The sequence below is a fragment of the Lissotriton helveticus genome, chromosome 4_1, assembly GCF_964261635.1.
Source record: "Lissotriton helveticus chromosome 4_1, aLisHel1.1, whole genome shotgun sequence".
NCBI classification, from domain to species: Eukaryota; Metazoa; Chordata; class Amphibia; order Caudata; family Salamandridae; genus Lissotriton; species Lissotriton helveticus.
In genome coordinates, this window is record NC_136063.1 from 256662942 (window position 1) to 256686620 (window position 23679).

The 23679-nt window shown below is 45.0% G+C and overlaps 1 protein-coding gene across 1 annotated transcript in view; it reads left to right on the forward strand.

The window, feature by feature from the left end:
* KCNQ3 (potassium voltage-gated channel subfamily Q member 3) overlaps positions 1-23679 on the forward strand; it is an 855832-nt gene that overhangs the window by 811150 nt on the left and 21003 nt on the right. The window contains exon 14 of the mRNA XM_078685552.1: positions 12033-12117. Coding sequence (XP_078541678.1) covers positions 12033-12117 — 85 coding nt within the window. The remainder of the gene's footprint in view (positions 1-12032; positions 12118-23679) is intronic.

Below are 23679 nucleotides of genomic sequence, written 5' to 3' on the forward strand. Positions count from 1 at the left end.
ATAATGATCATGTTCATTCAGAATTTCAGAGGTGAATTACAATATCCTTTTTAATCGAAGATAGTAGGTATGATATTCCCTGGAGAAATGGTCACACTATTGCTTTCCCTTCTTCAGTATTTGTGGGCTTATTTAGCATTTCGCAAATGACTCACCAGTTCCCTTCACTCAGAATGAAGCAGGTGAATACAGAGGAGGATGGATGGTACTGCACCTATATTTTGATATAATTTCCGAGACGGCCATGAAATAAGACCCCTGGAATTTTGCAACCTTAGATGCAAAAATATTTTCTGGATGCAGATTTGTAAGTTACATATGTAATTTGTACAATGGACATAACATATATAATTATAGATGGGTAACTGAATTACAGGGATGTTTTTTACCGAGGGGTCATGAGTGACATCGTCTATGATGAAACGTATTCACTTTTTACCCATCTGTATTTTATGTTACATATGACCCCCTAAATGATCTGCCCATGCTTTCAACTGCTATGCAGTGGCAGAATTTTACTGGGGGAGCCATACATAATACGGCCTCTGTTATGTATTCATGTCCCAAAGGACATGTCTGCCGCTGGGTTTTTCTTGGTTGTGTTCAGGACTCTCTGCCAAAGCGCCGGGACACCCGATCTGGGTAGCCGTGCGCTCAAGAAATACAGTTCTAACATAACATAACATAACATAACATATGGAAAAAAAAGGATTACCTGCCATCCTTGACCAACCCTCACCACCTTTCCTGCCTTCCTTCCCCTGCTGCAGCTGTCCTTTCTGCTTTCCGTCAAAGCAGACAAGCTGAGCTCTGCTGACAGCCTCTCTTGGAGGCCTGTCAGCCTGTCTTGGAAGGCCCTTATGGCATCACAACAGTGAGTAGTGAATTATGTTATCAAGTGTTGCTATGTCATAGTCGTGGGTTATGAGATTCAGAAACTGAAATGATTGACAGAGGCTCTCTATGAGAGACATCCTTAACAACAGTATTATTACTTTGTTCCGAAGAAGAATTTTAAAGTAGCTTATTTCACTTTAAGGACTGGATATGGATTTGATATTTTGAAGCCTGCACTGAAGAAATATACTACTATTAATAGCTCCTTATCAGACAATGATTTATACATTTCAGATGAAGAATGTTTAGAAAAAGGACATATGAAAACCTAATCAGGCTTTTCATTGTTTAAATCTAAACACTAATCATCCAGTGGTGATTTATTTAAAACATATATCTCAGTTTGCTTAGGCATTTTCTTCAAGTCTAATATAGATGTTTAAACACAAAACATTTCTGATTTAGTTTTGAGGTGTTCTAGTGAGGAAAATAATGCCACTAGTTGAATCAAGTAAAAGCAAATATTCAGTAGTTTGACAATAGAAAATGTCTATACTTTTAACTGACATGAGTGCAAGGAGTGGGAGGAACACAGTTCTGGAAGTCTTTGAGTAGAAATATTAATAAACACATACACAAATGTGACTGGTTAACCAATTGACTGCTGATTAATCTTTGACAATTCAGTATCATATGCCAATCAATCAATCAATCAATCATTACACTTATAAAGCACGCTACTTACCCGTGAGGGTCTCAAGGCGCTGTTGGGAGGGGGTTCTACTACTGCTCGGAGGGCCAGGTCTTGAGGAGTCTTCTGAAGGTGAGCAGGTCCTGGGTATGCCGTAGGTGGGTAAGGAGGGTGTTCCAGGTCTTGGTAGCGAGGAAGGAGAAGGATCTGCCTCCAGAGGTTGTTCGTTGGATGTGGGGGACAGCGGCGAGTGCGATGCTGGTGGAGCGGAGCTGGCGGGTGGGGGTGTAGAAGCTGAGTCAGTTGTTGAGGTAGGCTGGTCCGGTGTTGTGGAGTGCTTTGTGTGCGTGGGTGAGCAGTTTCAAGGTGATCCTGTTTTCGATGGGAAGCCAGTGTACGTGGCTGCGGCGAGGGACGTTGAGGATCAGTCGGGCGGAGGTGTTTTGAATGCGTTGAAGTCGTCGCAGGTGTTTGGCCGGGATGCCTGCGTAGAGTGCGTTGCCGTAGTCTAACCTGCTGCTGACGAGGGCCTGGGTCACCGTTCTTCTTGTTTCGGTGGGGATCCACTTGTGGATCCTGTGGAGCCTGCGAAGGGTGTTGAAGCAGGAGGAGGAGACGGCGTTGACCTGCTTCGACATGGAGAGGGAGGAGTCGAGGTTGATTCCCAGGTTGCGTGCGTGGTCGGTGGGCGTTGGTGCTGTTCCCTGCCTGGTTGGCCACCAGGAGTCGTCCCAGGCGGAGGGGGTGGTTCCGAGGATGAGGACCTCTGTCTTGTCTGAGTTCAGCTTCAGTCTGCTGTTCCTCATCCATTCGGTGACGGCCTTCATTCCCTCGTGGCGGTTGGTTTTGGCGGTGTGTGGGACCTTGGTGAGGGAGAGGATCAGCTGGGTGTCGTCGGCGTAGGAGACGATGTTGAGATCGTGCTGGCGGGCGATGTGAGAGAGGGGGGCCATGTAGACATTGAACAGCGTTGGGCTGAGGGATGAGCCCTGGGGTACACCGCAGATGATGTTGGTGGCTTCGGAGTGGAAGGGGGGGGGGGCGGACGTTCTGGGGTCTGCCGGAGATGAAGGATGTGGTCCAGTCCATGGCCTTCTCTTGGATCCCGGCTTCTAGGAGGCGTGTCTTTAGTGTGCAGTGGCAGACCGTGTCGAAGGCGGCTGACAGGTCCAGGAGGATGAGGGCTGATGTTTCGCCGTTGTCTATTTGGATCCGGATGTCGTCTGTGGTGGCGATGAGGGCTGTCTCGGTGCTGTGGTTTCTTCGGAATCCGGACTGGGACAGGTCTAGGATGTTGTTGTCCTCAAGGTAGCGGGTAAGTTGCGTGTTGACGACTTTCTCGATGACCTTCCCCGGGAACGGGAGCAGGGAGATGGGCCAGAAATTCTTGAGGTCCTAGGGGTCCGCCTTGGGTTTTTTGAGGAGGGCGTTGATCTCGGCGTGCTTCCAGTTTTCCAGAAAAGTGGCTGTCTCGAGGGAGATGCTGATTACCTTCAGTAGTTGGGGTGCGATGGCTTTGTCTGCTTTGTTGAATATGTGCCGGGGTCCGGGGGGGTCTGTAGACGAGTGTTCCTCTGAGGGTGGTGTTGGGGTTGGTGTGGAACCGGAAGTGCAGGTGTTCGGCGGTGCTGATGGTGTCGTCTGCATGGGTGGAGACCTTGAGGGTGGACTTGTGTACAATGGCTATTCCTCCTCCAATTCCGTTGGTCCGGTCTCTGCGGGAGATCTTGCAGCCGTCTGGGATGGCTATGGCGACGTGGGGTGCCGAGGAGTTGTTCCACCACGTCTCCGTCAGGAAGGCAATGTCTGGAGCCGAGGTGTCGAGCTAGTCCCAGAGCTCTACAGCGTGTTTGTGCGCTGAGCGTGTGTTAAGGAGTATGCAGCGGAGGTAGTTGGGTCTGGTCCTTGGTGCTTTGGCGGTTCTGTCACAGGTGAAGCCGCAGGTGCAGCAGGAGAAAGATCCGTGGGTGTGATTCTGGGCGTTGAGTGCGTGGAGGGTGTTGGCGTCGTATCGGAGTCTGGTGTCATGGTGGTCGTGGGGTCCAGGGGTTCTGGCGCTGGGCGCGGTCCAGGCGTGGACGGGCGCAGACGGGCTTGCCTTTGGCGCGCCTTGGGGAGGTGGGAGGGAGGAGCAGCTGGGAGGGGGAGAACGGTGAATGGGAGCGAGGGGGGCAGGGCCACCAGGTCTCGGTCAGGAAGGCAACGTCTGGGGCAGAGGTGTTGAGCAAGTCCCAGAGCTCTATGGCGTGTTTGCGTGCGGAGCGTGTGTTAAGGAGTATGCAGCGTAGGTTGTTGGGTCCGGTCCTTGGTGCTTTGGCGGTTCTATAACAGGTGAAGCTGCAGGTGTGTCAGTAGAAAGGTCCGTGGGTGCGATTAGGGGGGGTCTGGAAGCAGGTGTGGTCTCGCCCGGCGTTGAGTGCGTGGAGGGTGTTGGCGTCGTTTCGGAGTCTGGTGTCATGGCGGTCGTGGTGTCCAGGGGTTCTGGCGCTGGGCGCGGTCCAGGCGCGGACGAGCGCAGACGGGCTTGCCTTTGGCGCGCCTTGGGCCGCCATAAGAAGGGGAGGTGGGAGGGAGGAGCAGCTGGAAGGGGGGGAGAACGGCGAATGGGAGAGAGGGGGCAGGGCCGCAGGGGACGCAGCGGCAGGAAACTGCGAAGGAGACTCAAGGCAAGGGGGTGTGGGGCGGGGCCGCAGGGGACACAGCGGCGGGTGAGTGGATGGCAGGGGCGGCGAGGGGAACAAGGCACAAGGGTAAAGAAGCAACAATACTAACAAACTAGCAGAAAGGCAGTACAGTACAAAACAGTACACAGGCAGGTGACAGGCAACCAGTAACAGGTGCAACAGGGACCAGTGAGCAGGAACAAACATTCCCAGCAGCAGCAATCAGCTGGGAAAAGGCACAGGCGCAGTCAGGTGGAGCTGCGTGACGTGGGGAGCGGCTGCCCTGGCAAAAATGAGCTTTCAGGCTGATAGCTCCAGTCACAGGTTTGAGTACAGTTGAATACTTTGAAGCATCCACAGGAAAACATATAGTTACAGACCCTCTTCCGGTTCCCACTCTCAGCATGATCACTAGCTTATAGAGGATGGACTAGTTCCTTGTGAAGGCTTAAGAATGGCATTCTACAGGAATATTGAGGACAAAATATCATCCTACAAAATCTTGTGCCCATAATATCATGAAGCTCAATATATGTAAGTAAGTAGATGTTTATCATAGTTAACTCTACAGATATGTATTATCTGTAAGTATATCATCAAGGTATGTGGGTATGGAGTTAAGAATAGTAAAGCTGTACTTACGTATACATACCTCACAATATTTTGGTTCTAGCTAGTTAGGCCACAATGTTTTTGCAGGGCGATATTTCTATTCTCTAAATTCTTACATATAAAAAATGCAAGAGGATGTGAGGTCTGGCGAGAAATAAGCACTGAATTTCATCAAGGATGATGCAATAGAACATCAGATGAACAAGAATAGTTAAGAAAGAGTTATGCAAGGAAGATATTCAAGCAAATCATAGTTTAATCCATAGCTGTGTCTGGCAACTTATTAGAAATACCACCAATTTTATTTTATTTTTTTATTTGCAGAGTTTTATAGAACGCGAACAAGATCCTTGCAGATATCAGAGTGCTTTACACACAGATGGGATACAGGAACAAAGGAATAATAATTAAACAATTCATTTAGTGCACGGATGCGCAAATGGTTAACAATAGTGTCAGGCAAGGTAGTAACGGTGAATAGGTGGTCAGGTTGGACATAGTCATGCGTTGAGAGATAATGAGAGATGAGATTACTTTAGTCTGTATTCAAGTGAGTGTAGATAAGAGGAGTGATTTTACTTCTTTTTTGAAGGATGTCGTGGATGATATGAGTCTGATTTCTGGAGGGAGGGCATTCCAGATCCTGGGTGCCATCCCTGAGAAGGAGCGTTTATATGTTTTTTTCTTATGGAATCTTTGAGGTTTCAGAAGAAGATTTTCTGCGCTGGTCCTCTGCTTCCAGGGTTGTCCGATTGTCTAATTCCTCCTGTATTTTTTATGCCTTCCATTGCTCTTCCTGCTGTGTGTGCTTGCCGTTGTATATTGGAAGGTGGAGCCCTGCCTCCTCCTTCCTCAAATCAATGGTTTGGCCGCTTGCATGATGTGAAATTCTGTGGGTAGTTCTGATATGGTTGTTCCACGTGATTTTCAAAGCTAACAGCAGTAGCCATCTCCTGCAGATGCGCTTAGCCCACAAAATAAAAGAAATAAACATAAACACTGAGTCCGTTCTAATCATGGTGATCTACCAGGGGCCTAATGCCATACTGCTGCCTCTACATGGCCCGTTAAGCAGAGGAAGCAGTCACTCACTTTGCTGTGTCTCTCAGACTTTGCCCTGTGCAAAGGGGAGCCCTGTACGATCCCGCAAGGCAACCAATTGGGGGAAGACCCGCTACTTTAATATTACTCAACCCCCAGGCTAAAGGGAGACAGAGAGAAGTGATGCACAACACACTTGAGGGACTATTTCCGGCATGCACATGGCCATTCATATATTTGCCCATTTGCTTGCATTAGAACGTCATCCATGCACTCAATTATTCACTCATTTATCCATTCATCCGTGTACCCACTCATCTATCTATTCTTCCAAACATTCAATCATTCTCACTCTCAGCCTTCCCTCTTTCATTTGTAATCACGCTCTGTTGGCTTCGAGAATCCTTCCCTATAGCTTTTAGGTGAATAAAATGTGTTTATCAACAGATTTTTAGTTTCTGGTTAGATGGTAGATTTGCACATAGTTTTTGAGCTATCATGAGGCCTTTCCACAAGCAACTTTGTGTAGTATGGTTAGTTCCTTAAGATGGATTCTGTACACCACAGAAATCCAATGCAACATATGCAAAAAAAAACGGAGGATGTAATCCCTCTTGGGTACACCGACCACTGCCCTGCTAGATCAAATTTGTAGTACTTGTAATTTTTTTCACATTGCTTTTAGAAGATCTAACTAGTAGTGAGTTCTCATTATTCGGTGTGATGACGACGTATTTTGGCACTATTGTTTTTAATTAACAGGTCCTGTGCCCTCCACAAGTTAAGATGATAATGAAAATAGTAGATGATAGTGCCAACATGATTGTTTATTTAAACAGCAATCCAAAATCACTCTTAGTGCTTCATTTGCCCTTTCCTTTTTTCTCATTTACCCACACAATATCTGTAAAATATGTTGCTTGTCAAAATAATCCTTTTTGACTGGAAAGAACACCATTTTTAAATTATTAAATATGCCACCCCAAATAGGCTTTATAGCCTACAAGGTAGGGGTTCTGGTATTTAATAGTGGTAGTTGTAGAAATTTCGTGTTGGCATGTAGCTACCCAGACTAGCCCCCCAAACCTGTTTTTATTCTGAAGGGCTGTACCTATTTCTATGAAACAGAATCAAATACTATGTCTGTTAACTCTGGTTTGAGACAAGGTACGGAAATGATTCAACTACTGTTTTTATTATGTAGTTAATAACCCAACTCACTGGTAAATACGATTTTTGATACTTAATTAGAAAAAGTAACTTAAAACAAAAAGTTAGACTTTGTCTACCTGAACCTCCAGCTGGCTAATTAGCGATAGCCTGCCAGCACCATGCCCCTGTCGGTGGTTCCCTTTAATGGGGTGTGAAAACTGCTCCCAAGCAGAAACAATGGCGTAGGCCTTTTGGCAAGAGAACTTGGATGCAAGGTTTATAACTCTTCTCAGCTATGGAAGGCCTGCTGGGAAAAGATCAGGAACTTCATTAACATGAAAGGAACCGGCATGATACCTATCCATTCATAAGTGTAAAGGAAGACCTGGGGAAGAAAATCGTTCATTCCCTGGCCCCACAGTGCTCCACCTGGCATCAGCCCACTGGGAGAAGGAGCTGGTCCTACAATTAGTTTGGTGGGGTTGAGAAGGAGGGGACTGCTCATTTAGGTAACAGACCACTGGCTGGGACACCAGAAACCTCCAAGGGCAGAAGGATGCTGCCATGTTGGATTTTACTCAGAATAGTGCACTGAGGTATAGTTTGCAGTAAGGTAAACAGGATATGCTGCAAATGTTGGGAGGGTGGGATAATTTTTCTCAGAGGTTAGTTAATTTTCAGGAATTACCTGTACCTACTGGTTAGTAAATCCTACAAGAGTGCCACCTCACCCACAGATCATCAGATGCAGCTGGAAACTGTGGAACAACTAAAGAGACCCTCCTCGCTGTGACCTGTGTGGAGACCTAAGGGGCCAGACTTGCTCCTACTTGTACTCAGGAATGAGTAGTGGACTCCCAAGGACAGTTGGATGACCTCCTATGTGGCTACAGGGTCACAGCAACCTGCACAAGACCTTTTTCCTAAGTGAACAGCTGATTAGTAGCAATTGGACTGGACCATGCTGGTTGTCCCTGTTTGAGTGCATCTTGACCCCTACGTGCTACTCCAGAAATTCTTAAAATTTGAGACTTGGAACATTATTTGACTTGCAAGACCTCAGCACCGTCAGTGGGACCTCCCAGCAAAGGTGTTTAACTTTGAGAGTACTTCATCAGGCACAGCTTCCAGGCTTGTCCCACTGGTGATTATTAGCTTAAAAATCAGAGACTTAGTCTGAAGATAGAAAGCTTGACCAGGCGTAAGACAGAAAAAATCCATGTAAGGACTTTAGTGGAATTCAAATTTGAATTTCCCTGCTCTGAGCTTTTCCAACCAAAACCAGTGCTTCAGTATGACCTTGTACAATGACTATCCAACTTCAAGAAGACTTCACCAGAAACCTGCAACCTTACCCTGCTCTAGGATTTCGACTTCCATTTCAGAAACTAAGTCAGAAGGAAAAATCTTTGACAAGTTGGAAGAAGGAGGTGGAGGTGAACCAGTTTAGGACAGTGGTATTAAGGCTGAAGCGATCTTCAAGTGCATTGAGTAAGGTAGAATGGTTAACTGTGTCAATTGCAGCGGTAAGATCGAGAAGGATGAGTAGGCAGGTCTCGCCCTTGTCCAAGGCAGGGTGGATGTCGTCGACTATGTTGAGCAGCGCAGTTTCTGTACTGCAACCTTTGCGGAAACCGGATTGTAGGAGGTCACGTAGGTTGTACGTGTCAATGTGTTTGTCTAATTGAAGTAGAGTGCATTTTTCGAGGGCGAGCTTGGAGATAGGGCGGAGGTTGTTAGGGTCATTAGGGTCAGCCTTGGGGTTTTTCAGGATGGGTGTGATTTGTCCAAGTTAGAGGGAGATAGGAACATTCCTTGTTGAGAGGGAGGAGTTAATGATGCTGGTCCAATAGGGGACAATGGCGTGCTTTAGTTCTTGGACAGGTGCAGAAGTGAGAGGGTCTTTAGTGTGAGAGGATGGTTTAGGTTTGGATAGGATGTTAAAGACTTCCAGCTCTGACACAGAGTGGAAATTCTGCCATGAGGCATTGTTTTTAGGCGGTGGTGTAGTGAGGAGGGGTTCCAGAGGGGAAGGTGGTGGAAGGGGAGGTGATGGGGTCAAGGGTGGTAATGGTGTGGTATCCGGGGGATATAGGGAGGTGAGCAAGAGTTGAGTTCCAAGGAAAACACAATGAATTTTGGCAATTTTTCCTGTGAAAATGTTAGCAATTTCTTCACATTTGTTAGTGGAGGCCACCGGGTTGAGGGATGCAGGGGAGGTTTGATTTCTAATGATCTTGAACAGTTCTCTGGGACTGTTTTTGGCACGGGAGAGTTGCAGATGGAAGAAAGATGCTTTTTTAGAAAAGATGTTCTTTTTGCAGGAGGATCTTGCGGTTCTGAGGAGAGCGAGATGGGAAGGGAAAGGGTGTTGTCTCTATGTTCTTTCCGCAAGTCTAAGTGTGCATCTTTCTTTGTTAAGGTCTAAGGTGAACCATGATTGAGAGGGGACTTTTTTTGCGTTTTAAGTTTCAGAGTTGCAAGTTTACCTCAGTGACAGTTTTGTTAAAGTGCTCAGTGAGTTCATTAGCATTTGCAGAGGGAGGTGTGTGACGAAGTTGAGTTTGGAGTTCATGTTCCAGTGAGCCGGGGGGGATTTACTTAAGATTTCTTGTCATAATCGTGGTTTTATTGTTTTTCACCGGAGCGGGTGGGGCAGGAGGGGAGATCGTAAACAGTATGAGATGGTGATCAGACAGTCAATCGGGATGATGTTTGAAACGGATGCCAGAACAGAGTTAGAGATAATGGTGTCAACGATAGCTCCTTTAGAGTGAGTAGGGGAGTGACAGAGTTGTTTGAGGTTGCTAATCTCAAGAAGGTTATTGAGAAGGTTGATTATAGGGTAATCAGGTTCATTCCAGTGAAGGTTAAGGTCTCCTAGGAAGAGATTTTTGGAGTTGGAAAGTAGCAATTTAGTTAGAATGTCAGATAATTATTTGGCAAAGGGAAGGGGCTCGCCAGGAGGGTGTGAGCCAAACATCAATGTCCATAACAAACAAAATGAGGAAACACTGTCAAAATATAGATTTCCCTAGAGAAGAGAAGACGGAGACTTGCTTCAAAACAACCTTAGTGTCCAAAAATCAATAGTTTACTGGATGTGACTATCTTAAATAGCTGCAATTCTCATCCACCCAAATTAGGAATGCTTCAGTTACCGTGTCTCCTCTACGCGGACGATATTGTGTTAATTAGTCACTCAAAAGTTGGACTTCAACGACTCATAGAGGCAAAACAGGGTTACTCGGACTCAAACGATTTGACAATTAATCTAGAGAAAACAAAGACAATGACAATTAGCAACAAACGTACCAAGTCACATAGTTGGTTCTGGGAAAAAACTCGCATTGAGAATACACCAGTATACAAGTATCTAGGAGTCAAAATTGACAACAATGGTCTGTTTACTGTACAGAAAACTAGCATCAGGGGCAAGGGCGTTGCTTCGGCAATTGCCCTGAAAGCATTAAATAGTAAGCTTATAGGTCCATCTCTTCTGCCTCTGACCCAAGTAATAAGAGCTAAACTCTTGCCGGCAGTAACCTACAGGAGTGAAGTACTGAGAGGCAGGGACGCTAAGATTCTGGACAAAACTGTAATAGCGGCATATAGGATAATATTTGGTCTGCCTAAACACACTTCAGCAGCCCAAATCAGGTTTGAATTCGGCATCTAGAAACAGACCCTGGCAAGACAGGGCACGTATATAGTAGTGTGGGATAAAACACGAAAAAGCAAACAAGGAACTTTGAATAACCATCTTTGGGAAGAGCTTGAACTACATCCAGCCTCACCAGCCGCAAAGGAGCCTGTTGAATCTTGGCTTACAACAGCTCTGGGATTCTCCGACCAGTCATACAACATTGAAAAGTTTGGTCAAGAAATCAATAAAGTATCTTTCATGGATTGAAGATAAGGCAGCATTTACAAAGAGGTCTCACTGCTGGATGATCCAGAACTCATACACCACCCGGATATCGCAGAACTATCTTGGCCTAGGTTATTCAAAAACAATAAAAATGAAGTTCTTAAAGTACAGGTTGGGTCTGTTACCTTGCATTCGCCATTTCCCACACTGGTTAAAAGAACAGACGGGCATCCTCTGTCGCCTATTTGGCTCGGCGCCTGAGGACATACCGCAATTGCTGTGCTCTTGTGATAACCTGCTAGAAGAACGTAAGCGCCTGCTAAAATTCTATTTTAACGCACAAGGAATCCGCTCACGGAGACAGGCAGTTCTTGCGTGCTTGTCACCCCATGATCCCCAGCTGAACTGCAGGTTTGTGAGATATATGATGGCAGTTGAACTGTTGATTCTAAACTGCCTTAAGACTTTTTTTTTGCACTCTTGAAGATCAGTAAGGCATTAGAAAAGAACTCACTATGACATGCTGCTATCTGTATTTTAAGTAATTTCGGTATTCCTATACATTCAGTGGACAGCATTCTTGTTAAACCTGAAGGTTATGGGCTAGAATTTGGCGAAAACCTGTTTTTAACTGTTTTTACTTATGGATCTATGGTATTTATTGCTAACTAAATTATGAGATCTCATGACTTTTTTAGGAAGAAAACTTGTGAGTTGACATACTGCTTCCTCCCTTCTATAGAGAGGCAATTTAAAGTGTTTCTATCTTTTTAGATTGTTTATTTTAAAAGCTTTGTATTGCAATGGTTTTAAGTAACTATGCCAACTAATAAAAAATTAAAACTGGTTGTGACTTAATCTTTTATTTGTTATGTTACGGCGTAACAAGCATGATAATATACTAATAGATTTGTTTAAAGCTCGAATGCTAGATCACAAGATTTTCAGCAGGCAATTAAATATGATGTCCATGACGATGAATGGATTGTAGTGAAATTGACAGATATTGTAACATCAGTTCTAGAAATCATAAACTTTCTAAATGTAGTTTCAAGGTCTGAACACTTCAAATAAGTGTCTCAGTAAACGATTGTGTAGAGTACAAAACTTACCACACATCAGCACAGAAATACTAATGAGTCAATCTCCTGTCATTCTTTTCCAGACATGAGCCATTTGTAGCCAAAGCATCAGCATCAGACATTGAAGACCAAAGTATGATAGGAAGATTTGTAAAGGTGGAACGACAGGTATTTATGCTACAATCTATTAAGTAAAGGTGTTGATGATTATTTGATCAATGAAGGGTTGACCCAATTGAAAGACATTTTAGCACACAGGGAAGATGGTCGTGTCTTTGGTGGCTTTTGTCACAGATATGCTTGTAGTCGTAATATGTGGCTTATGTCATTTGTAAGCAGATTGGGATGATTCAGTTTCAGAAGTTGGTGATGGGAATGTGGTGGGTGGACAAACTGATGTTTATTCATAAAATGCTCATTTTGATAATAATTGTTTTTTTTCATTCGTCCTCATAATTTTCAACTGGAGAGATTTATTCTTGAAAATGGTCACATTACTGTTACTGTTTTTACATGCAAAGCTTAATTATGATTCTGAATTTTATGAGACACCACCTGCACGAAAATACTTGAAAGAGATATACAAATTACAAAACATTAATATTTCTCCTACTTTACCGTAGCCTCATAGACGAATAACTGATTATACTTATCTTGTTTTAGTCTAATTAGATATCTGTTAATGTGCTTAATGTGATATGGAACACGCATTTTCCAAAACCTTTTCATGCAAAAAGATTGGGAAGCACGTCTATAAATCTTCTAAAAGAATCCATATAATCCTCTTTGCACATGAAAACAGAAGGCCATTTTCAAATTTTGGCTCTAAGATCTAAGTTCACTATTTTTTGCTCTTGACTCAGACAGAAATTTGATGCCTTTACATTGAGTAATAGCAATTCCTTTTATTTGCAATATTTCAACACTGAGAATTTAATAGTGGTACAAACAGTTATGGTCTGTCTGAAGAAATTCCCTGCTACCTTCATGGCTGAGCTTGGCATCTTAAATGTCATAGGTTACCACGTTACAATCCCTTATACAGTTGTGTGCGCCGTAGCCCCTTTCTGAAAGCTAAAGATTCTCTAGAGATTTTAAAGGATTTTTTCTACCGCCCTGTACCTTAATGAATTGATGAAACAGTATTCAATTTACCATAGTTACTCGATTGTAAGATGGATCACAACCGCGATAGAGGTATTCAAGCAACCTCTACTCTAAAGAAAATTCATCCCTGGAAGATGTTGACCATACAATATAGTTTGTCTTAATTCTAAACCTGTTACTGTCCACCAAGAGCCTCCTGATAAATCAATTGATCATGTGTGGAAGAGAATGTATTGGTATAACAATGTGATGCTATGAGTTCTCTAACTAAACTACTAACTACAGATATTATCAAATTAGGTTAATCTTTTAAGTACAACTAAAAATGGTGATGCTTTGGTAAGATTTCCATGATCCTGATGACCAAAATAGGGATCAGTAGACATTTTGGCCCACAGGCCTGATATATCACTGGAGACAAACTGCCAGTTATGCAGACTGTTTGTCAGTGTTAGTCTGATACCATGGAAAGGATGTCAAGTCACCACAAACGTAAGTAACATCGACAAACTTGGTATTCACAAATGTTTTACATGTGTTTTTCCACACTGTAACTACATTCAAAGAACCCTGTTCAAAAGATATAAGTAAGGGCCTTTTCTGGTTTGAAGAGAAAAGAAGACTGTTGTAAAGAAGACTCATTGATGCGGTAGAAAGTAAGAACTTGTCTTTATTCAGTCACCCACTCTCCAAGACTGCCAGTTGGCAGTCAACATTCTAAGGTAGACTTCAGTGGAGCATACCATCAGGAAGGGGCAGGGGTGGGAGCAGGAATGTACCACAGTAAATATACATAAGGTGTGGGTAGATTAAAACACATCTCCCAAAGCACCATTATACATATACATTTTAATATAAGCAGATTACAACACATCTCCCTTCGATAAAGAAGGAACAGAAGAACAGAAGAAGGGAAGGAAGGAAGGTAGGAAGGAACAAACGAACGAAAAGAGAGAAAGGGGCATAGCACGTTGTCAACATGAGAAGATCAGATACAACACATCTCCCCTAGGCTAACGAAAGAGATAAGCCACGGGGAAGGAGAGAGAAAGGGTACAGGTGGAAGGAAAAGGGAAAAATAAAGAGCACCCCTGGCAGGATGCCGGTAAGGATAAAAAAGTAGGGATAGACGACAGATGCAAAAAGTAATACCATGTTAAAGCTAACAGTGAATCACGCAAAAACAATCCAAATGCATCTTGAATATAATCCCTAGAATTTAATTTAATTTAATTTAAAAAGTATTTGTTAAGCGCAACGTTCACCATGCGGTTTCTTGGCGCTATGGAGGCAAACTTTAGCAGTGACACAAACAAGACTAGAGATGACAGGGAGGGGAAGGAATTACATTGGGAAAGCTTGGGTAAAAAGAAAAGTCTTGAGCTCTTTTCGGAAGGCAGGGTAGTGAGTAGCCGAACGTAAATGGTCAGGAAGGGAGTTCCAAAAGGAGGGTGCCAAAACAGAAAAATTGGATCCACCCCATTTCTTACGTCTGTATCTGGGGACTTGTAGGAGTGATTGGGTAGATGACCGCAACTCGCGAACAGGGGTGTATTCTTTGAGTAAAGAAGAAATGAAGGCCGGAGCAGTCCCTTGGCGTGCCTGGAAGACCATGCAGCCAGTCTTAAATAAGGTTCGCTCCTTTACAGGCAGCCAGTGCAGTGCTTTCAGCAGGGGGGTGGAATGATGGAAACGAGAAAGTCCGTGGATCAATCTGGCCGCCTGGTTTTGAACCAGCTGGAGCTTCTGGAGACTGTAAGCCGGGATGCCGTTGTAAAGGGCATTGGCGTAGTCCAGCCGGGAAACAACCAGGGCGGACATGATTAACCTGAGGGCAGAAGGAGAAAAGAAACGGGAGACAGAGCGGATGGTGCGGAGAACAAGAAAGCAAGAAGATACAACAGAACTGATTTGTGAGTGGAGGTTGAGATGGTTGTTGAGTTTGATACCCAGGGTTTTAACTGAGGAAGAGGGTGTAGGAGGGGGTCCCAAAGGGGAGGGCCAGAAGAGGGAGTTCCAGGGACTGGATGAACCACCTGTAAGGACCAACTCTGTTTTATCAGGATTCAACTTCAGATGATTGTGGTTCATCCAGTCCCTGATAAAAATCATAGTAGACTGAAAGTTAGAAATAGAATGAGGAGAAGAGGAAAGGTTGAAGATAAGCTGGAGGTCATCTGCGTAGTTAAACACAGTGACCTCCAGCTGTTGAAGGGCAAAAATCAAAGGATAGATATAGAGATTGAATAGGAGGGGAGAAAGAGAAGAGCCCTGAGGGACACCACAAGTGAGTTGGAGTTGAGTGGCCGAGAAATCCCCCAGCCGAACCGCCTGGGTGCGGTCCCTCAGGAAGGACGCTAACCACGCCAGGGCTGGGCCCTCGACCCCCGCCGCTCCGACACGGGACAGTAGGATGGTATGATCAACCGTGTCGAAGGCGGCGGAGAGGTCGAGGAGCACCAAGGCCTGGTTGTTGTCATGGTCCATGCCCTCCCTGAGATGGTTCAGGACCGACACCACGACGGACTCGGTGGAGTGCCTAGGCCGAAAGCCCGCCTGGCTGGACGCAAGGCCACCATTTGCTTCCACATGGGCACTGAGGACTGATGTAACGTGTCGCTCTAGTACCTTGCCCAGATAGGGCAGGAGGGAAATGGGGCGGTAGTTGGCTGGGATAGAAGGGTCCAGCCCAGGCTTCTTAAGAATAGGGACTACGGTGGCAGATTTCAAAGCAGGAATTACTACACCCTGAGCCAGCGAGCTGTTAAGAAAGGATAAAGGTGGTTTGGGGCAGACCGAGTAGATTTGTTGGAGGATGTAGGCAGGGCAGGTATCCGCCGGGGAACCAGATTTTATTTTGGGGAGTGTTGCAAGGAATGCCTCCTCAGTGAGCGGAGGAAAAGAGGAAAGAAAGCAATGAACAGTCGGAGGAGTGGGCTCCACAAAAGCGTGGGAAGGAGGTGGGATGTTAGCTCTGATATTGACAATTTTTTCCAAAAAATAGATGTTCAATGAATCACAGAGGGACTGGGAAGGGGGAGGTTTGGGGGAAGCTCTGTCTGAATACGCCAGGTCCTGGACAATGGAGAAGATCTCCCTGGACTTGTTCTCTGCTGCCAATATTTTCGCTGAGAAATGAGCTGTTTTGGCGCTCAATATAGCTTTTTTATAGTCGTTCAGCAAAAATAAATAGGACTTTTTTAATAGGGGGCAGTAGTCCATTCTCCAGTGCCTTTCTGCACGCCGAAGAGTCAGCTTCTTTGCCTTTAGATCGTCACCAAACCAGCGATTGGATTCCTTAGGTCTTTGAGTGGATATCCGTCGTAGTGGGGCTACCTTATCACAGCCTCCCGCAAGCCAGGTGTCAATGGCGGCGGCTTGGGAGGTGGAAGATAGGCCCTCAAGGTTAGGTGCGGAGGTTAGCAGCGAAGATGACAGGGCGGTAAAGTCCACCCTATTCCAATTGCGTGCCCAGATATTTTTGGCAGGTGGAGTCTTAGTTGCCAACCTAGGGTGGAGAGAAAAGGATACCATGGCGTGGTCTGACCAAGGACATGGGGACACGGTCATGGAAGAGACCGATACATTAAGGGACCAGACCTGGTCAAGTACATGACCGTGAGTGTGGGTGGGAGTGTGTAAGTGAGAGGCAAAGTTAAGGGAAGTGAGTGAGTCGGAAAATTGTTTGGAAGCTAAGCTTTCCTGAGGGTCTGAGGGCCAGTAATTAAAATCCCCCAGTACCAGAATAGAGGCATGATTTATAGCTAAGGTGGCTAACAGGTCCTGAAAAGCCGGCAGGAATGACTGGGTAGGTTGGGGTGGGCGGTACATCAGTAGGCAAGTGAGCGGGGGAGAGAAAGCCAGAGAACGAGCTACCAGGTGCTCGGTGAAGTTGATAGTGAGGGAAGGAAGGAGTTGAAAATTATACTCGGCTCTAGAAATAAGGGCTACTCCACCTCCTGACTTACCCCCTGATCGATCGGCACGAAGGGCCACATAAGAGGTAGGGAGAGCAGCCAACAGAGAGGGCAATGAGGTTTCACAGAACCATGTTTCTGTTAGAAATAACATATCAGGCCGGTGGGTGTCCAACAGCACAAATAGCTCTTGATGATGCTTTCCGGCCGACCTGGTATTAAGTAAAATAAGAGATAGAGGGAGGGGAGGAGGTGCAGGGGAAGGGTCAGGTGGGTGGGACAAGGAGAGTGAGAAGGTGGGGGATACCGGATAATGGGGATTAAGATACAGGCCAGAATCAGTGATGTGTCTGATGGTAGAAGCTGCTAAGGGCCAAGGGCCACGAAGAGCGATGAGAGCCGAGGAGGAATAGGGGGGTACATATGGACGCGCCCCTAGCCCTGTCCGGCCGCGGACGGGCGCAGACGGGCAGGACTTTGGCTTGACTTCGGCGCGCCTTCGTCGCGCCCGCTGCGCTCGTCCGCTGCGCTCCCTCATAAGGGGACGACTAAATAGGGTCGGAGCGCGGGGGGTGTGGCGTCGAGCTAGGTCGCCTGACCTGCCCAGCTCAAGATGGCGCCCACACTCCACCGAGCCCCGAGGTGAGTTAAAAAAGATAAGGCTCCAGTTGCCTTTAGGAAGGTCCAAGGATAATAAAAGTAATTTTTAAAAGGCGGCGCCGCTGCTCTCGCTCAGCAGGGCGTCAGCGTTTCAGCAGTCTCAAATGTCACACTGCAGGCGCGAACCCACTGCCACCGGGGTCGCCTGCCTCCAGGCTGAGCTCTGCAGACGCTGCTCCTAAATAGGGGCGGAGCGCGGGGGTGTGGCGTCGAGCTAGGTCGCCTGACCTGCCCAGCTCAAGATGGCGCCCACACTCCACCGAGCCCCGAGGTGAGTTAAAAAAGATAAGGCTCCAGTTGCCTTTAGGAAGGTCCAAGGATAATAAAAGTAATTTTTAAAAGGCGGCGCCGCTGCTCTCGCTCAGCAGGGCGTCAGCGTTTCAGCAGTCTCAAATGTCACACTGCAGGCGCGAACCCACTGCCAGTGGGAGACACAAAGCTAAATACATACTGGTTGAAGAAAAGAACATTCCTAAACTCCTGAATGCAGGCAATATCTTGTCATAGTTATCCTCAATTGTACCTATGTCCCGGCTTGCACTACTGACGGGTTATACTGTAGGGTGAAACTCCAAAGTACTTTAGCAGAGATTACTAGGCTGGACTTACTGCAGGATTCTTTTAAAGGAAAAAGAGTGTACATATTACCCATGTTCCCTGACAGAAGAATGACTATTTGCCGATCTCGCGAAAGCGGGTTAGGCCTTCATCTTTACCATGCCCCTCAAGTGTATGGGCTCCCCAGCGTAGCTAATTAGCGATACCTTGTGTTTATAAACATTAAAATTGGAACAACTAACTAGATCGTACATCATACGTAGTTCCACTCTACTGCTGGGATTGTGGGTACCCCCTGCAGGCTGGTCCCTGGAGGACGTGGACGGGGCAGCCATGAGGGAAGGAAGGAAAGAAAGGAACCCCCTTATCTTAAAAGGAAGGGGCAAATGTACAAAAGCTAGAGGTGCGGGGCACCCAGAGGCAGGGTCCCTATCACTCTAACCCCGAAGGAAAGAGGGGGGGGAAAGGGTGAGAATCACTACCCAGGGAGGAGCTAACTAAAAGTGGGCCACCCAATATTCTGAGAACAAGGAGTACAAAACTGTGAGTATAAGAATCACTGGGAACAATGCACCTACAATAGGAATCCGGATGTCACTCGTTGTACGATCTCACTGCAAACTAGAACTGTGATGTACTGAAAGGTCACCACAACCCACATAGGTGTAAAATGTCACAAACTGTACGGTTTTACAGCATAATAGAACAGTACTGTACCAAGGGCTTTGGATGTCACAAGTTGTACGATATCACTGCAATGAGGGAGAATTTCCAGTACTATACTCAGATGTGAAAAAGTCAAACGGCTGGGAAATGTATAGGATAACTTTGCTATGGTCTTTACTTTTAAGGTATATAAACGCACCTAGGTTTGAAGGTTCAATGTGCACTGATGGTCTATACGAGTCTAAAAGGCATATTATAGTAAAGCAACATAACAAGCGGGTAGGTAAGACTGAGATGTGTGTCACCGTGAGGACGCTATGACACACCAGAGGGGAAGGGAAGTGTTAAGGATGGAGCACGGAGTAGAAATAAGGAGAGAGAGGGAAAGAGAACCCTCTAGAGAATAAATCACATGTATTACCTGGCACTATATCATACTGATAGCACCGACTAAGAACAAACAGGTTACCCTGGTCCCAGTGGAACCCCTTATTAATAGAAAACAAGGTAACATACTCGCTATAAAGAGGGGTACTTTATCTAACCGTTCACATTGCTGACCTAAGAGAACACTTGACAAATTACCGGGTGAACTATAAGTACATGGAGAAATTAGCAAATGTTGGGTACACTGATGAATTCAATGTAAACAATAAAATGCGTCCAAACAATGTTCTTTAAGTAATGGGGTGTGTGTCACCGTTGAAGACCGGATGATATGTAGAAGAGTTCTAATTTGCTTGGTGTGTGTATCACCGTAGACGCTGTGACACACTGATGAAAATAGTATTCACTGGGGTGAGGAGACCACCAGGGGCACGACTAAAATGCCTGAAACCCTGAAAATAAGCCAGTATATCCCAAAAATATTCGTACCTGAGGTAGGGAGAAATGCAGGGGAACAAAAATGGGACAGTCTTACTTGATAGGTACGCTGAGAATGAAGGAAACACTTCACAAGCTGCTGCTGTGATAAATCTGTCGACGCAGTCTTCGGAAAACGAACGCTCCAGCCAAGGGGTCACAGTACGTGTATGTCAGGACTTTGCGACCCTCAAGAGTTGAGTTGTCTGAAGAGAATTTCTGCGCCACTTCAGCACGGAAAACCACAGATTATTCAGCTGATTTCGGAAACTGTCTCCTGGAAGAGGCAAACACAGAATGCCTGAGCTGCAGACATGGACCAGAAAGCAGAACCGGATCTGAGGCAGCTGGGGCACCGGGAAACTGACGAGAAATGCACTGAGGAGAGTTTGACGAACACCTCTCTGATGACCCTTGAATATGGATGTGCTGCCTCCTGGAGGAATTAACGAACTCTGCTATTGCACTGGGAACGACGAAAGGCAATCTGAGGGGAACTGATAGCGGTGCTCAGAAGACAAGAATCACAGAAGCTTGACAACAGCACCCGTGAGGAGTAGTCCAGCTGCGTACAGCACCTATTTTTGAATGAATTGTGCTAGAGGAACCGAATACTTTGTCCCAAAAGGTCACTCTGAGTTATTATTGTCGACGTCAACATCCGACCACCGACTTAACTAAATTTTTATTTCTGCACAATCACGCACCCAGCGATGTTTTCACTCAGCTGGGCATGCAGGCCGGGGACTCTTACAGGAAGCAGGTACCAAAGTTGTTACTTCCTTTTTGAATTCCTCCTCAAAACTGCATAAAGGCACGAACTTCACAATGGTACACGTACACAGGATGAACAGCTTTCAACTGGGAGAAAGCCTCCACAGCTGGACCAGAATGGCAAGGATCACTTCCAATTAAGCAAGCAAAGATAAAGCTCACCGCTAGCACCAAAAGGCACCAAAGAGAAGTTTACGCTGAGCTCTTCAATCACAGCTGCACTGAAGCACGAACATCACCATGGCACATGGTCACTGGATGGAGAGAGCACTGAAAGGGGAGGTGACAGCAAGGCCCCCTGCGCCAGGTTCTTCGCCTCGTCGCCAGTGTTGTAAAGAAGACTCATTGATGCGGTAGAAAGTAAGAACTTGTCTTTATTCAGTCACCCACTCTCCAAGACTGCCAGTTGGCAGTCAACATTCTAAGGTAGACTTCAGTGGAGCATACCATCAGGAAGGGGCAGGGGGGGGGAGCAGGAATGTACCACAGTAAATATACATAAGGTGTGGGTAGATTAAAACACATCTCCCAAAGCACCATTATACATATACATTTTAATATAAGCAGATTACAAAAAGACCCTCCCTTATTTTGCACAGTTTTCACATGCAAGATTCTCTTTTTTTTCCTAACAGAGAATCCACTAGAGTATTTGGATTTAGTCCTTGGAAATCTACAATTAGTTTGTGAGTCATCAAGGATGCATTAAGATATGTAAATGATAGTTGTAAGTCTGCTCTGTGTAGGATTTCATATTCATTTTAAAACAGGTACCAAATGAGGTTTACAACAAGACCTATACTCAGAGATTCCTTAATCGGCATAACGCAAAATCCCAGAGCAACTACTTACTGGATACAGGCAGTAATACATCCAGTATTAACTTTACAAACAATGTTATGAAACTAATTACTATAGTGTATGTATTTATTTTGGGTGATACCTTTTTTGAAGTTTTGTGAGGAAAGAGAGGCCAATCTAGTGAGACGAAGTGTATTCTATTTTGTGAAGTGGATGGGTTTAGATATAAAGAGGTGGTGTGCTTCTCAGTAAACCCTTTCTACTAGCATCTTTCAAGGTTTGTTACAAATACTTAGGAGTGTAAATACAGAGAATGTTTGTAAGTTGTGGAGACCATATTGTGTGTACAACCTGGTTCTGGGAGGTACCCTTTTGAGGAAGCGAAGAACAAAGGTGATATGATAAATATTTTGGTATTAGAGGAAAGCCGAGCAGGTAAGTGAAGGACAGCTTTAATAGTAGTAAGTTGTATATTAGGTAGTTCAGCAAGGAGATTATTTCCATATTCATATTTTAAGATGACAATAACCAGACTGCCAGATTTATTTCACCTTTAGAAATGAGGTGTCTTGTGATTCATAATATTTTTAGCACTTACCAAGCACTTTTGGTCAGACCAGGGTTTACCAGCAGTTTGGTAAAAATATAGCATGGAATCTAATGTGATACTCAGCTCAGGAGTATTGTAGGAGTGACACTCCTAGGACCAAGTCCCAGAGAATATAATCAGTAAATTCAATTTTTAAATAGGAGAGAAAATAAGTGTTTTGCAGATTGAGCTTTAATTTAAACTCAACTATTCACAACTGTATTTTAGGTATATATGTCATCTAAGTGTGTAGATTGTTGTTAGTCTCCTCAGATATATCTGATTAAAGTCAGCAAAATAAGAGAAGAAAATATCTGGTGTGGTAAGCAAATCACTAAGTGATGTTACATAGCAAGAAATGGGGTAATTATAATGCCTTAGCAGGGGAATGTCACAAGAAAATGAAGTGGGTTCAAAAAGAGAGTCCCTAAACTTTACTTGCTGGAATCTTCCTCAATCTGTCAACATCTATTGTTCATGTTAAGGACAAGTAGAAAGATTTCATTGTCAGCTATATCAAGGACTGCCATGTAATTAAGTAAAATTAGCTGGCAGAAGTGGTTTTCATCAATCTTATTCCAGGTGCCATTAACAATAATGAAACGAGGGAGTTCATTACTATAGGGGATAGCGAAGGGTGGGTTTATGACAAACAAAAAAGATAGTTCCTACAACAGTATGATACATTTCTCAGCATAGTAACCGTGGTGACAGAGTTGACATTGGATATTTGCAGGTGTATGGCGGTGAAATTTCAGCATTTTGAAAGTTCATTTTGGAGGACATGGGCTGTGGGTGGTGTCTTTAAAGTATTGTAGTGTGTTTATCTAGGTACCTGAATCAATATTCCTATTCTTTGCCTTTTTCTGGTTATAAATCAATAATATCTCTGCAACGGCATAGAAACCCTTTTCATAATTCAGTCATAGCGCATGCTGTCACATTAGGGAAGCCTATTCCCCCAGCCCCCTAGAAAGCACACTGAGTTCTTAAACAAATCCAAGCCTCCAGCAACCTGGGAAATCCCCGCTGCCTTTGTTTTGATTTCGTCCGAGAACTCCTGTAAAGCACTGTAAGAACGACCAGTTCTTAGTGACATCTTTATTGACGTCTTATGTCCATCCTTACGTCAAACCCGGCACCTTTCAGGTATAAATATACCAACGCTGCCTTAAGCAAACACACGGTGGTAATCCTGGAGCAGAGCAGCTATCTACTTCCGAAGAGCCCAGCTGATGTGAGAGCCCACAGATGCTGCCCCTCCCTTTTGACGCGCTGAGAAAGACGCTGTCTTTTCTCTTGCCGAGAAATCCAGCCTCCGGCGTTTCCAGCTTACCCTTGCGGGTGACTGGGATACCGAGTCCTGAGAGAGAGTTACCAGCCCTCCTGCCTTCTAATACCCAGGTACTGAACTGACTAAACCCTTACAGAGAATTCTTGAGTCAGATTCTTGGCAAAACAAACTTAACTTAAACTGCTACTTACTTACTCCTTCCCACGTATTAGGCTTAGGTCAGGTACACCGGGGTAGGCGTAGTTAGAAGCACCAGTTGAGTACGATTAGTCAATGTATATATGTATGTATCTATTTTATCCATTTTAAAGTATCATATGGCTAAGAAACCATATCAATGATTTTACAGTATTATTTCATAATCCTGCTTTTATTGTATGCACTTTACTTTACTATAAGTATTGCAATTGTAGCAATTCATTTCTCTTGTATGAGGAAAGAGACTGCTCAATAAATAACACCTTTTATTGAAAACGCCCGTCTCTCTTTTTCACTGCAAT